This window comes from Porites lutea, chromosome 5 (genome assembly GCF_958299795.1).
Source record: "Porites lutea chromosome 5, jaPorLute2.1, whole genome shotgun sequence".
NCBI classification, from domain to species: Eukaryota; Metazoa; Cnidaria; class Anthozoa; order Scleractinia; family Poritidae; genus Porites; species Porites lutea.
This window is the reverse complement of record NC_133205.1, coordinates 8,438,606-8,450,569: the sequence shown is the minus strand read 5'-3', so window position 1 is coordinate 8,450,569 and position 11,964 is coordinate 8,438,606. Positions and strand designations below refer to the sequence as shown.

The 11,964-nt window shown below is 39.5% G+C and overlaps 1 protein-coding gene across 5 annotated transcripts; it reads right to left on the bottom strand.

Annotated features, from left to right (window-relative positions):
• Positions 1-1,116: 1,116 nt before the first annotated feature.
• On the bottom strand, positions 1,117-11,916 carry LOC140936393 (putative histone-lysine N-methyltransferase PRDM6). 5 transcript variants are annotated; one of them, XM_073385856.1, is made up of 5 exons: positions 11,831-11,916; positions 7,633-7,863; positions 4,263-4,543; positions 2,755-3,013; positions 1,117-1,887 (listed from the first exon to the last, which is right to left on the bottom strand). In XM_073385856.1, the coding sequence occupies exons 2-5, from the start codon at positions 7,856-7,858 to the stop codon at positions 1,166-1,168; spliced, it is 1,488 nt and encodes a 495-aa protein (XP_073241957.1). In that variant the 5' UTR covers positions 7,859-7,863; positions 11,831-11,916; the 3' UTR covers positions 1,117-1,165. The 5 variants fall into 5 exon arrangements, with proteins under 5 accessions (XP_073241957.1, XP_073241961.1, XP_073241956.1 ...); XM_073385860.1 differs by having other exon boundaries at positions 7,633-7,860; positions 11,831-11,874; XM_073385855.1 differs by lacking the exon at positions 11,831-11,916 and adding an exon at positions 10,918-11,106.
• Between the last annotated feature and the right edge of the window lie 48 nt (positions 11,917-11,964).

Here is an 11,964-nt window from a genome sequence, read left to right as displayed (position 1 = left end):
GGCTAGGCTCCGGTAGAACTTGACTCTTAACACATGATTTCTACCTATTCAAATTAGCTAGAAATAATTGAATAATTTTTTGCTACTGCAAACAAACATTGATTTTCAATGCCTTAAAAATGCACGAAAGAAGCTCAATGACAAACGATCAAAAACAAGATCAAAAGTATTCTCTTTGAAGTTGTTTAAGGAATACAGTTATTTGTGAAGACGCAAAAGACTCCTTATGGCTCGTGTTTTTTAATTTTAAAATAATATCGTCAGTCTATGCCACTGATACTAGTATTTTAAAGGAAATAAAGGGAGATGTAAAGAATCAACCATAAGAGGACACAGAAAAAATGTGAGCCCCAGATGGGATTCGAACCGATTCGTCAGTATTCAGCAATTAGGAAAGTATGTTTTTCGACAATTTTCTTGGAATGATCGAGGTATCTACCGGAGCATAGCTTTAGTTTATCTATAATACTACACAACTAAAATCTGGCGAGTAAGTACACACCAGTAGTCATTTATGAATACATTCTATTCTTGGTTTGCAACCACGTGACAAGGCAGCCATGCTGGGGGTCAAAACAATAGAATTTTTCTCTAAGAATTTACATGAAAATGGAGTTTAGTTCCCAGGGGAGAGTAATGCTTTGATTCTTAACCACCTACATTGCCTCCCTGACGTTTCGTGCAAACCAGCAATAGTCAAGTAAAATATATGAGATCGTAATTAGATGACTAGATTTAACCCCTACAGTCCCAGAGTCGAAATGTGGAAGAGTCTAGGTTAAACTTTGGAGTCTGTGGTCCCAGTCCTTGGGTTTGGCCATTCAATCCGAACCTATCCAGGAGTACTAAAACCGGAGATTGTTTAACCCTTCACTCCTAGATAATGTAATGCGAGATAATTCATCACGCTAATTTTTAAATCTGTGGATGAAATCCTCTCGTGTTTCCATTCAAATGAAACCTCTTTGGTAGGACTTTTGCACTGTGCTATTTACTTTATAGGATTTTACAAAAGAAAATATGAATCTTTTCCTTGGCCTCTATTAGGAATGAAAGGGTTATAAGCTAAACAAGATACTGAAAATTTTGACTCTGTGGAGCAAATTTTGTGGTGTGGTAATTCAATTAAAAACTTTCGATATATATATATTCATTGACCCAGGGATTAATGTGCGCACTCGTGTGGAATTCGTTGATGTTTGCTTAGTTGGGATGCCTGTGTAAATGTTTTGCCGCATTTTTCACAGAGGAATGGCCTTTCACCCGTGTGAGTACGAATGTGATTGTTCAGCGTTGTCGCTCCAGCAAATGTGCGCGAGCAATAACCGCATTTAAATGGCTTATCGCTAGCGTGAGTGACAACATGCGTGCGTAGTTCGTTGGGGAAAGAAAACGACTCTGAACAGTAATTGCACTTGTATGGCCTTCTTGGAATGTGCGGACACACGTGGACCTGGAGCATGTTTTTCTGAGCAAATGACTGGTTACATTGACCGCATTTCATCAAGCTCATCTCGCTGCTCTCCGGCGACAGCTTGAATCTTTTATTGTCGTCGCAATCTTCAACCAGAATGCGCTCTTCCTTTAAAGCAATAACAGGATCCGAAATGTGCCGAGTTCTCTCAGCGCGGACTGAACTGTCGCCCGAGGGAGGCCTGATGTTCGAAACAACAGGACTAGGAATCTTCTGGTACCATGAAATGTGATTGTTATTGGGTATCATGTCACGTGATACAGGTGACTTCCGGGACGTTTTCTTGGAAGGAGTGTGCGAGGTAACTGCTGGCTGAGTGGAGACGGGCGTGGAAAATTTTGGTGCTTCGTTTGATTTGTCTGTTGGTTGAATTTGGCCTTGAGCTGCTAGCACCTCTTGCAGGAGTCTGGTACCTAGAAGATGGGGGAAAACGTTTTCGATATCAGCTCGAGAGGGTAAGATATCTCTTGGTTTAAAAATGCAATGTAAATGAAAAGTACCACGTGTAACAAACTGGGCACAGATATGCCCACTCAGAGGGGATGGGTACGAATAGGGCTTACAGGTTCCATACGAAATGCGGCCCCTACTCACCCCCACTTCCACGAAGAATAGCCGTAAGGGGTTGTCACTGCGAGATATTGTTATGCTCCTGGAGGCTCTTTTACGTCCCTCAAGGCTCAGATCAGTGCCTGATGTATATGAAACAATTAAGCTGACCGATTCTTCATTCTAACACCGCGAATTCCTTTCTATATATAACAAAAAAAGGTCAAGGCAAGGGGTCCTTATTTTACGTTAGCAGCTCGAAATGGTCATCGTCTGGGACCAACAAACCTGAGGCCAACGAATTTGTGCGGCGCGCTCGTTATACCCCCTCTTCCCATCAGCGCTCCGTATGAAAGATATCAGTTTAAAGCTCCCAACACGGAAAGGAATAAAAGGTGTGGTAAGAGGAGGCAAGGATTGAGGTTACATCTGGGAATCGATCTGCGACCTTTTGCACAGAAAGCCGCACATTAACCAACTAAGCCGGGAGAGAAAATATCATATTTTTGTGCAAAGCTCTATCTATCATCTGTGAAAAATGAGCCTGTAATTGAGGTAGATGGGTTCAAGGGGTGTTCTTTTGTTGCTTTGTATTTACCAATCAAGTTTGCAACCTTGAAGCAGTGGGCATTCTCACAACAAGTGAACTAGTAACAATCACTACATATAGTTTCTGAAAACAATGCTTTGAATTACCTAAACTAAGTTGCTTCGTCACTGTTTTGACATACCGTTGGGATCTACTAGCGCCATATCTTGCACTTCCAGCGGTATTCCCATATCCTGAGGATATTTTTCATCATACCATACGAGAAGTTCAGCCCCCACGGAAATCTCCCTGAACGCCCTGTAGTAAATGTTACCGCAGTATTGGAATGAGAAAAGGTTTTGTTCTTCTCTGTAGCGCGCGCAGCGGATGAAGCGCATCCAGCTCGATGTATTTTCGTCACTCGCGTCGAGGTAGTGAGAAAGTTTGCCATCTTGATAAATCTTTAAGGAAAGGGTGCAAATATATAAATAATATATTACCGTTAAGAAAGTTAATACGACATAAATTCTAACCCTTTCTTTCATAGATCGAGTCCTGATGGTGAGATGATTTTTCATACTAACTTTTACATATGTGGACGAAATCCTACGAAGCTAACCTTCTAGTGAAACATCTTTGGTAGTGTCTTAGCGTAGTACTATTTATTTTTTAGGATGTTACAAAAAAAAAAAATGTGTAAGTTTCAATGGTGACTGTTAAACCATCCCCCGTTTTCTCCGTTTAGCATCGTCCGACCGAGCCAAATTTTGGGCATTTTCAAAGAAAAAAAAACGACATAGTTAAACCTTTTTACCTTAATCAATTCTTTTAATCTGAAAAATGACCATTCTAACAGAATTTCCAGGCATAGAAGGTTCGGTAGAGTATCTCCTTTTTGCTTTTTACCATAATGACATCGACCATCATATTTTCATTAATTTCCGCCATATTGAGTTTGTGTGGATCAGTCGTGACCTTGTCTTGTTGTTTCCAGGTTCCACGACAATGATGCTGGGGTTTCAGGCCTCCTATTCACCGATTTTTTGTGATTTTGTTCTCTTTTTTTAAGGTTTGTTCTTTCATCCGACCAACCGACCGGAAAATCAGGAGACGCATTTGACGCTAAACGAAAAAGACAAAGGGAGGGATGGCCATTGGAGTGAAGGGTTAAGACACGGGTGCAACAAAGCACTATTAAGAAGGAGTTGTTCCAGTCGTTCATAATTTGCAAAAAAAGATCTGAGAATACACGCAAGTCAACATGAGTTATTTGGAATGAAATATTAATTGAAAACCGTTGATTATGGAGTATTCATGCCTTGGAGATGGTATTGCAGGCAGGATTGTTTCCCCGGGGCTGTTTCGCCTTGTACCAGAGAGTGATCTAAATGACTATATCTCAATTTGCACAAGCCCCTCGTGATAATGCACTCGGTAAATCAGTATCGCCATCTACACAAAGCTACTTTTAACCCTTTCCCTCCGGAGTGAAAGATGGAGAGTTGAAAGGTCGTTCTAACTTTTCAGTCTGCAGTTAAGATGTGTAGTGTGGCGTGAGTTCAGATTGAGTACCATCACATGTTATTACTTGTTTTTTCGGCATTCGACAAATGAAATTTGGAAATTTGGTCAAATTTTGACTTTGGCAACTTTTGGGAGTTAAACGGTTAATGCCAAATATTTATCAAACGACAGAACGTTCTAGTGTACCTCCCACATGTATGACGTATCAGTGTTGGGTTTGACGTCATCACATTTGACATGTTTTCCCTCATACGGACCAATCCATGTGCCCACGGGAATATGCTGCTTGGCGCAGACTCCGCATCCCGCTCCAGGAATGCTCGATACACACAACTGCACTTCCTCCGGAAATGAAGCTATGGCGTAACTAAACTTGACTGGCTGTTTCTGTCCAGGTATCACCAGTTTTCTTGTCAGTGCTTTGTGAGCTGGGCAGTCGCCTTGTTTGGAGCGGCAAGCTTCACAATCTAAAAACAAACTCAACGGTTACGGGTCGTTGAAATTCTAGCCTTCGTAGCTCACGGCTTTGTTGGGGAAGGGCAATCGGACGGGAGCACGAACGAGCGCCGAAGCCGCGAGGAGAATGAGGCGCAAAACCCGCTCATTTGAGGTTACATTTGTTCGCACACGCCCTCGCCAATTCGCAGATCATTTGCTCGCATGCGAGGCACAACCGCCACCTACGCAGGCCGTTGGAATTCGGTCTGAAATTCTGTCTATCAGAAGGATCTTTGGAGAACATTTTGATGGAGGTTCCTTCACGTTAGCAAGGGAGATGGGAACTTCCCCCACCCCCCACCCGTTATCTTGGGAGTCAATCACAACTCCAGGGCCTTTTATTTACAAAAGTGGGAAATGTCCGTTGAGACCAAAAAGAAGCAAAAACAAAAACGTGTCAGAAACGTGAGCAAAGCTGGGGTGACGGCAGTAAAGTACGTAATGTCAATAAATCAAGTAGTCTTTCACGCTTATTTAAACGTTGCTCCCCATGCACCCTCCTGAAAAATTCAGAAAATACTTCCGTCGAAACACAAGAACAGGAAAAAGTGATATGTATTTATTAAGTATGAAAAACATTCCAAGACATACTTAGAGTCTGAATAATAAATGTTGTCTGTAAAGCTAACCTTGATAATAAGTAATAATACTTTTAACGGAATTAATCTTTGGCATACTACCAGGAATGTATTAAACCCTCATTAAACCCGCTTTATTTGGTTCAAAACAGACGTAGTTGGCTTTACAGTTTCGTAATTCAATCTAAAGCTTTGTAATTAAAGCCAGGGCCAAGGTCCACTAAGAGAAAAAACATTTCACTCCCACCGACCTGAAAAAGGGTGTGGCCTCGAAGACCCCAGCCCCCAGTCCTCCCCCCCCCCCCCCGTCTTCCCCCCAAATCAAGGATGGAGAAATGGCACGGTTTGGCTTTCGCACCGCTTCCTTGATTTCGGGGGAAAGGCGGTCTGCTTTTCCATTTTATTCTGTCGACGATTGTAGCTTAGCTAACCGATATAAAATGAGACTTTACAGTTGTAAAATACTTAACACCCTCTGTTTGATAAGTATTGCAGTATTTCCTCCCTTAGCACTGGTTATAATATTCGGACTAGACTGCTTGAAGTCCACATTTTCTCTTAAACTCCGTCTAGTTCTTATCTCATCCAGCGCGCTTGCAAATAACGACGATTGAGCTTAGGTTTCGCGTGCAGTAACTTTGCAAAGAAAAATAAGAGACTGCTCGCAGTCTATATTCGGACTGATCAGCGATGTTTTTTACAGATCTAACATAAAAATTAACAAGATCATCAGGCTTCGCAGAGGCTTTCGGTTGTCAGTCTTTCTAAATTTTCTGTTACCAGGTGACTGTCTTACACTTTCACACGAATTACTTTGCAAAACACGAAAACCTGTTACCCTTAAGGTTTCTATTAATTATGACTTGGAATACATTGGATTCACTTAAAAACCAGCCCCCCCCCCTTCATTTCCTCGTTATTTTATTGATTTATCCTTTTGACCGGGGGTCCTCCCTTTAAAAGGATGAAAAGGGGGTTAAGTTCCACCCCTTTCTTTATTTATCAAAGAGTTATTTTTATCAAGACGTTTGAAAGGAGTCATTCTGGTTTAATTCTACTATGCGGGGCAGAGGTGCTACTCTTTCAGTCAAAATGGTCCACAAAAATGAATTGATTTAAACCCACCCTTGGTTTTGAAATGAACTTTCTCTGGCGCGCTCTCCTCTCTCTGTCCACCACTGGCAGAGAGAGCAAATTATACTCCTCAAACTGTTCAAGTAGCAAATGGTCTCTAATTATCTTCAAACCTAAAAGAGATTTCTCTTCTCGCTACTTTTCTATTGGGTTCAACGCTTGGTGGGTCCGTACAACCTTGAACTAACGCTTCTCATTTTAAAGAAGGATAGATTTTTTTTATTATGTGTAAATCAAAACACTTCCATATCAAAGACGCCGCCAAAATAGCGATGACCAAAGTGTTGTAACATAAACTTTGCGCAACACGTAATCAGAAAGTCTCAAGAATCTACAAACAAAGGGCTAATTCATTTGTGTTCCAGTTATAATGTCTGGGTTATAGCTCCTCCCCCTAATTAAAGTCTAAAGAATGTTGAATTTTCTTCGATGACAAAACAAATGCACTGTAAGTTCCGTAAACCGGAAATATCGTGACCTGAAGAAGTCTTGTGGCTTCTGTGGCGGTTTGCATTGGGTGGGTGGGCCCACCAAGAAAACACTTTCACTGAAAGTGCAGCAAATCTTTCATCGTAGCCTTCCTCAAAAGTGAGGAAAAGGGCCTTGGATAGGTAATTTGAAATGTCACTGGTTACATTTTTTGCATATTTCAGATATGATGATACTAAACAACTTACAGGAAGTGATTAATTGTTTTAACACCCTCGGGCACAAAGATTTTTTTATTAGGAAAAAAAAGATTTTTTTTTTCGGTATTTGTGACAGTGAATGTCTAAGACAGGATTTAACGTCAAATCTCTAATTAGGAACATAAACCAATGTTGACATTGGAATTTCCAATTCTTTAATACAGCCCTATGGGCTGTTTATATTTGATACAGTCCTATACTATACTAAACAACACTAGGGGGTCTTCCTTGAAGTCCTTCATGAAAACACAAAGTTCACTTCCTTTTGCTTGTGAAGCCGGAAAATTGGTTTTAAAAACACGGAGGATCATATCATTCCCCATCACAAACATGCGTACCCCCTGGACTTCAAAAGTCACTACACATTTGTTTGTTTTTAACGAGCTATTATCATTATTATTTTTTTGTTATTTTTTTAAGCTGACAACAAAACATTTAAGCTTTCTTTTTCAGCCTTTTTATCTGTTTTTCGAAGGATAGTTAAAGTCTAGAAATTGAGAAAAGGTCTTAATATGGCGGCTGTACATATGTTTCAAACCTAAAATCAATTAACGTAACGGTACAAATTAAGTTACCGCAAACATATTGTTTATATAACTCTGTGTTACGGATCAAGAGTGCAAATATTGTAGTTAGAGCCAGCATTCAGTGACTTACTCAAAACTTCTTTTTGTGTATCCTTTCCATCGTTTTGGCTTGCTTTTCTTTGTCCTTTGAATACCTCAATATCGATGAGTTGCGGTTCATTATGTCTGTACAAACAATTGTACAAGTCGTCATAGGTAAACGTAAATCGCCTGTGACTGGTGTTTGCATTGGTGTGGTAAGATGGCGTACTTTTGGCGGGAAACTGACTGCTGAACACAACGCCATTTCGCGCCATTTCTGCTGCAATCACAAACAAGCAAAACCGCATTTTAAAGTTGTCTCAGTCATTTTTCTGAAATCATGTAGAATCTGTCTTCTAGAGCCCTATTTTTTCGACACAGATGTTCTCAGAGGGTAACCAATGAATTATACCATCTTTATCTAAGTAGGCAGCAATTTTCACGACCCCCTCTATCTGAATTTTTTGGATCCGACCTTGAAAAATTAAATACAATCAAACACATACTTGTCTGTAACGGGATGAAGAAACAGCGAATCTCTAGTCCAGGTCTTACCTTGACGTAGTTAAAATATCTTTGAGAAAGTCTAATTCACTTAGTAAACAGACTAATGTTGTTAACTGCATATACTATGGCAAATGTGTTTTTACTGGGGATCTACCACCAGTTTAGTGATCCAGTTTGGAAGGACGCTTGACTGTTGACTGATCACATCAATCAGGTTTCATCGAACCGAAAACACGATCAGTTACGGTTAGGAGAAAAAACATTGGTTTGAAAAGGAAAAATAATAATTCAAGGAACCGACGCCGCTTTTTGCACCCCCGCTCAGAAGAATCCAATATCAAATTGCGGTCGCATTATGACTATTAAGACGTGTTCCGGGCTTTCCACCTCGTGGAAATCTGAGTAAACGATAAAGCTGTATTTGTTGGATGACAGCGACCGCCTCTAGCTTCGCGCCACAGATCTGGTATGTAGCCCGGGGTATGTAGTACTGCCTTATTACGAAAATAGCGGTTTAAAAACCGACCAGAGCTTAAAACAACACCCGGGACAAATCACAAGACAAATGAGAAGTCAGCTCATTCACGCCGAACTGTAAAAGCTGCAGTTGTGTTTTCATGATAATCGAGTTCAATTCGTATTTTTACCGCGTTGTATTAAAATAGAACGCAGTAAACGGGAATGTTTGAATCATTATGTAATACTGTGAATCCTCATTATCAATTGTGTAATATATTTTTTGAATGGGCATTAAAATTTCTATTAGCTTCTCATAAGAACCATTTGGTTCTTTTCAAAAACACCTTCATCTTTTCTTTTCTGGACAAGCTAGACGATGTGGCAATTTCCCCGAATTCCCCTAGAATCTACTTCGCCTAGACGGCAAACTTAAACGATAAGTTTCACATTTTCCTTTAAATATATCTTTGTCTGGCGGTTTTGGAATGTAATAAACAAATCAGTATCAGATGGAACAGCGTTTAAACATAGCCAAACCACACTTGACGTTAAGCAAGAACGTCCTGTCATAAAAACAGTTTTATTTCCTGTTTATTGATAATCTGGTGTATGTTATTATTCTTCGTGTACCAATCTGCATGTTTCTTTCAGTGGTAAAAGTCAGTAAACACAATTTACTGAGGGAAACTGAGTTGCTTTCTTTCAGACTCGATGTACGAAGAAAAGAGTAGCCGTTTCAGTCACAAATGAAAACTTATTTTATAGTCAGATCCTCTTTGTAGTCACGTGTTAGGCGAATGGAAACGGTCTGAACTGACGAAACATTAAACGTAACAAGTTTTGGCATTTGAATCAACGAGAATCAACGAGATAACTTTAAGAACTTCCTGTTTCATGTGATTAGGGGGTATTTAACAAAGCACCGGTATTCATGTTGCAGAGAGATATGAAATTTCTGCCCTCGGCAGATACAGATTTGTTGTCTTTTCTCAATTCATTTTCCGGGACGCATGTATGGCATTTAAATACAATAACTAAAAATAATCGTTAAATAAGGAAGATAAATTTACAAGGAAGTCTTCCACTTTTACTCTTTTCTTTCTTTTCTTTTCCTGGACATATTTCCGATTAATTTATCAATTAAACGTCATTTTATAACATCCTATGTTTTTCGTTAGTCTCACGCGACTTTCGTGGAGCGCCCCTCCGTGTCGGAAACTTCAAAGAAAGAATAGAAGCTTAAAAAAATATTTCTTAAGACAACCTCATGGTTGCCAAAGTGCATTCCCCTTGTGAATAGTCAACGCCAGATTAATTCCCAAATGACAATCTGGCGGATTCTGAAAGAATGGCCTTCACTGAAAAACAGGAATAATTCCCTACAAAAAGAAGTTAAAACGCTAATCTGGCATACCTTTGACCGATAGAGGGTACGAGAAGGAATGCGATTTGAATGGGATACGTTCTGTCCCACCCTGAAGGTGCTGATGAATGGGCCACGGCTCGGTAAAAAGAGTCTTTCCAATAACTGTTTACAGTACAAACCTTTCACGTGATAGCCACTCAAAAATAGCAAAAAAATGCGAGTAATGTTGCAATTTTGTACGAATTTTTTTCTTGTAAAACCTTTGACAGATTGATACCTTACCTTCTGGAAAAAAGAAATAATTACATTTCCATTTTTTTCCGGGAATATAGAACAAATGCAGTTATCGCAATGGTAAAAGTTTTAGAAAATGAATAATCACTTAAAGGAGGGGTATTTTCATATTTTAATCCCTCTTTTAGTTGTTCTTGAGAATGTGTCTGTTCGTATATGGCTTTTTTAAAAGTGGCTACAACTTTGTGCTGCTGTCAAGGTTAAAAAATATTGATTCTTCTCGGTTCAATGAATTTAAGAATGCGTTGCTATAAATGGTAAGTGGCGAAGTGATTGTTAAAATAATTAAAATTGCACGGAAGTTGGCTGAATCCGAGCAGAGTTAGAAAACTTTGGATGGTGCTTTGGTGGACTTTCGCATATATGCGGGGATCAACTTCCTTCAAAATCTAGCAATTGAAGCTTCTTTTGGTTAAACAATTTACTCCCCCAAGTTCATGATCTACCCAAACAGAAGGACACAAACAAGTGTACAGCAGTTAAATAGCCTCAGGTTTAGCTTACTTTCATTAAATTAATTGTTAATAGTAGTCTCGCTAAATTTCTTTTCAAAAGGCATAAAATAGTCCAAGAAAAACAAACGAAAAAGAGCGACCCTTTCCGGCCGTCCCGCGAAATCTAGCCCGCCCGATAGTGTCTAGCTTTAGTTATGCAAGTCTGCGATGGAATTAAATCAAATTTGCTCACGCAAATACATAGTTCTCTTACCAAAATTCGTTGACGGCTCGGCTATGCGTTTTTCTTATCCAAAATACAAGCCTTGAAATGCCCCAGGTTGTTATTTTCTATTCTTTGTAAGTCTGCCGTGTTTGGGTGATACCTTTGGAAATGGAAATCCACCCCTAATTTTATCTCCTTACCTGCCGAAACCTGATAGAGTGTAACAAAGGATTCTAACAAGCAGCATGTGTTTTTTTTTAAAGTAGCGTTTTTCTTTTAGAAATTCAAGGATGTGTCAATCATTTTAAAAAGCACGTCAAAAGTTTTTGACAGGTTCCAATTCATTGAAATAACATAAAATATGATATGTTGTTAAATTCCTCAAATACCTCAGACCCACGTTTGAAAATAACGTAGTTTAATTGATATGAAATAAGAGTCTCGGCAAAGTTTGAAAGGCCTTTAAAGGCAATGATTTGTTCCAGGATTTAACCCAACAAAGGAATGTCAAAGGAAGAGATGTCGTCTCGCTAACTGCGTGATTGCGTGCTAAAACGAACTACATACTGTTCCCTATCAATACATTAAACGTGAAAAATCAAGCCATAGCTAGAAATCGATAACCTCAAAATCTTTTACTATTTGACTGTCGCATTCTTAATTAGATTTTACGATATAACCCGATATTATTATGATAAGATAAGAATTCCTAAGCGCAGACCTAAAACATCGCCCGCGCAAATGCCACACCGTGCCTCTGAGGGTCTCAGACAAAACTGATAAAAAACCAACAACCAGTATTTCCGCTGATAAGGTTTTTTCCGTCTGGATTATTGAAGTTTATCTATTGTGACATCTACTTCATTCAACAAACAAAATGTTACAGGATTATCTGCAATTTCTTTTGCACTATAATTTGTTAAAACACGTGTAAAGAACTGGTTGTTCGATATATGCTTACCTATTATAACTGTCCGCTCGAAACGTGAGGCCTTGTATACACAAAAATAGCGTTAACTCCTCAATGTACGTCACGAGGGAGTTGCGCATGATAAGACTCAAAATGTGAAAGGACGCGACGCTATGGGGCAAAAA

Bases quoted from the DNA above. Each gene is read 5' to 3' on its own strand.
- LOC140936393 (XM_073385856.1), bottom strand. From the start codon at position 7,858: ATGGCGCGAAATGGCGTTGTGTTCAGCAGTCAGTTTCCCGCCAAAAGT. The intron at 3,014-4,262 runs GTACACTAGAAC...CTTTCCTTAAAG, and splicing joins ATACGTCATACATGTGGGAG to ATTTATCAAGATGGCAAACT. The intron at 1,888-2,754 runs GTATGTCAAAAC...CCCATCTTCTAG, and splicing joins GGCGCTAGTAGATCCCAACG to GTACCAGACTCCTGCAAGAG.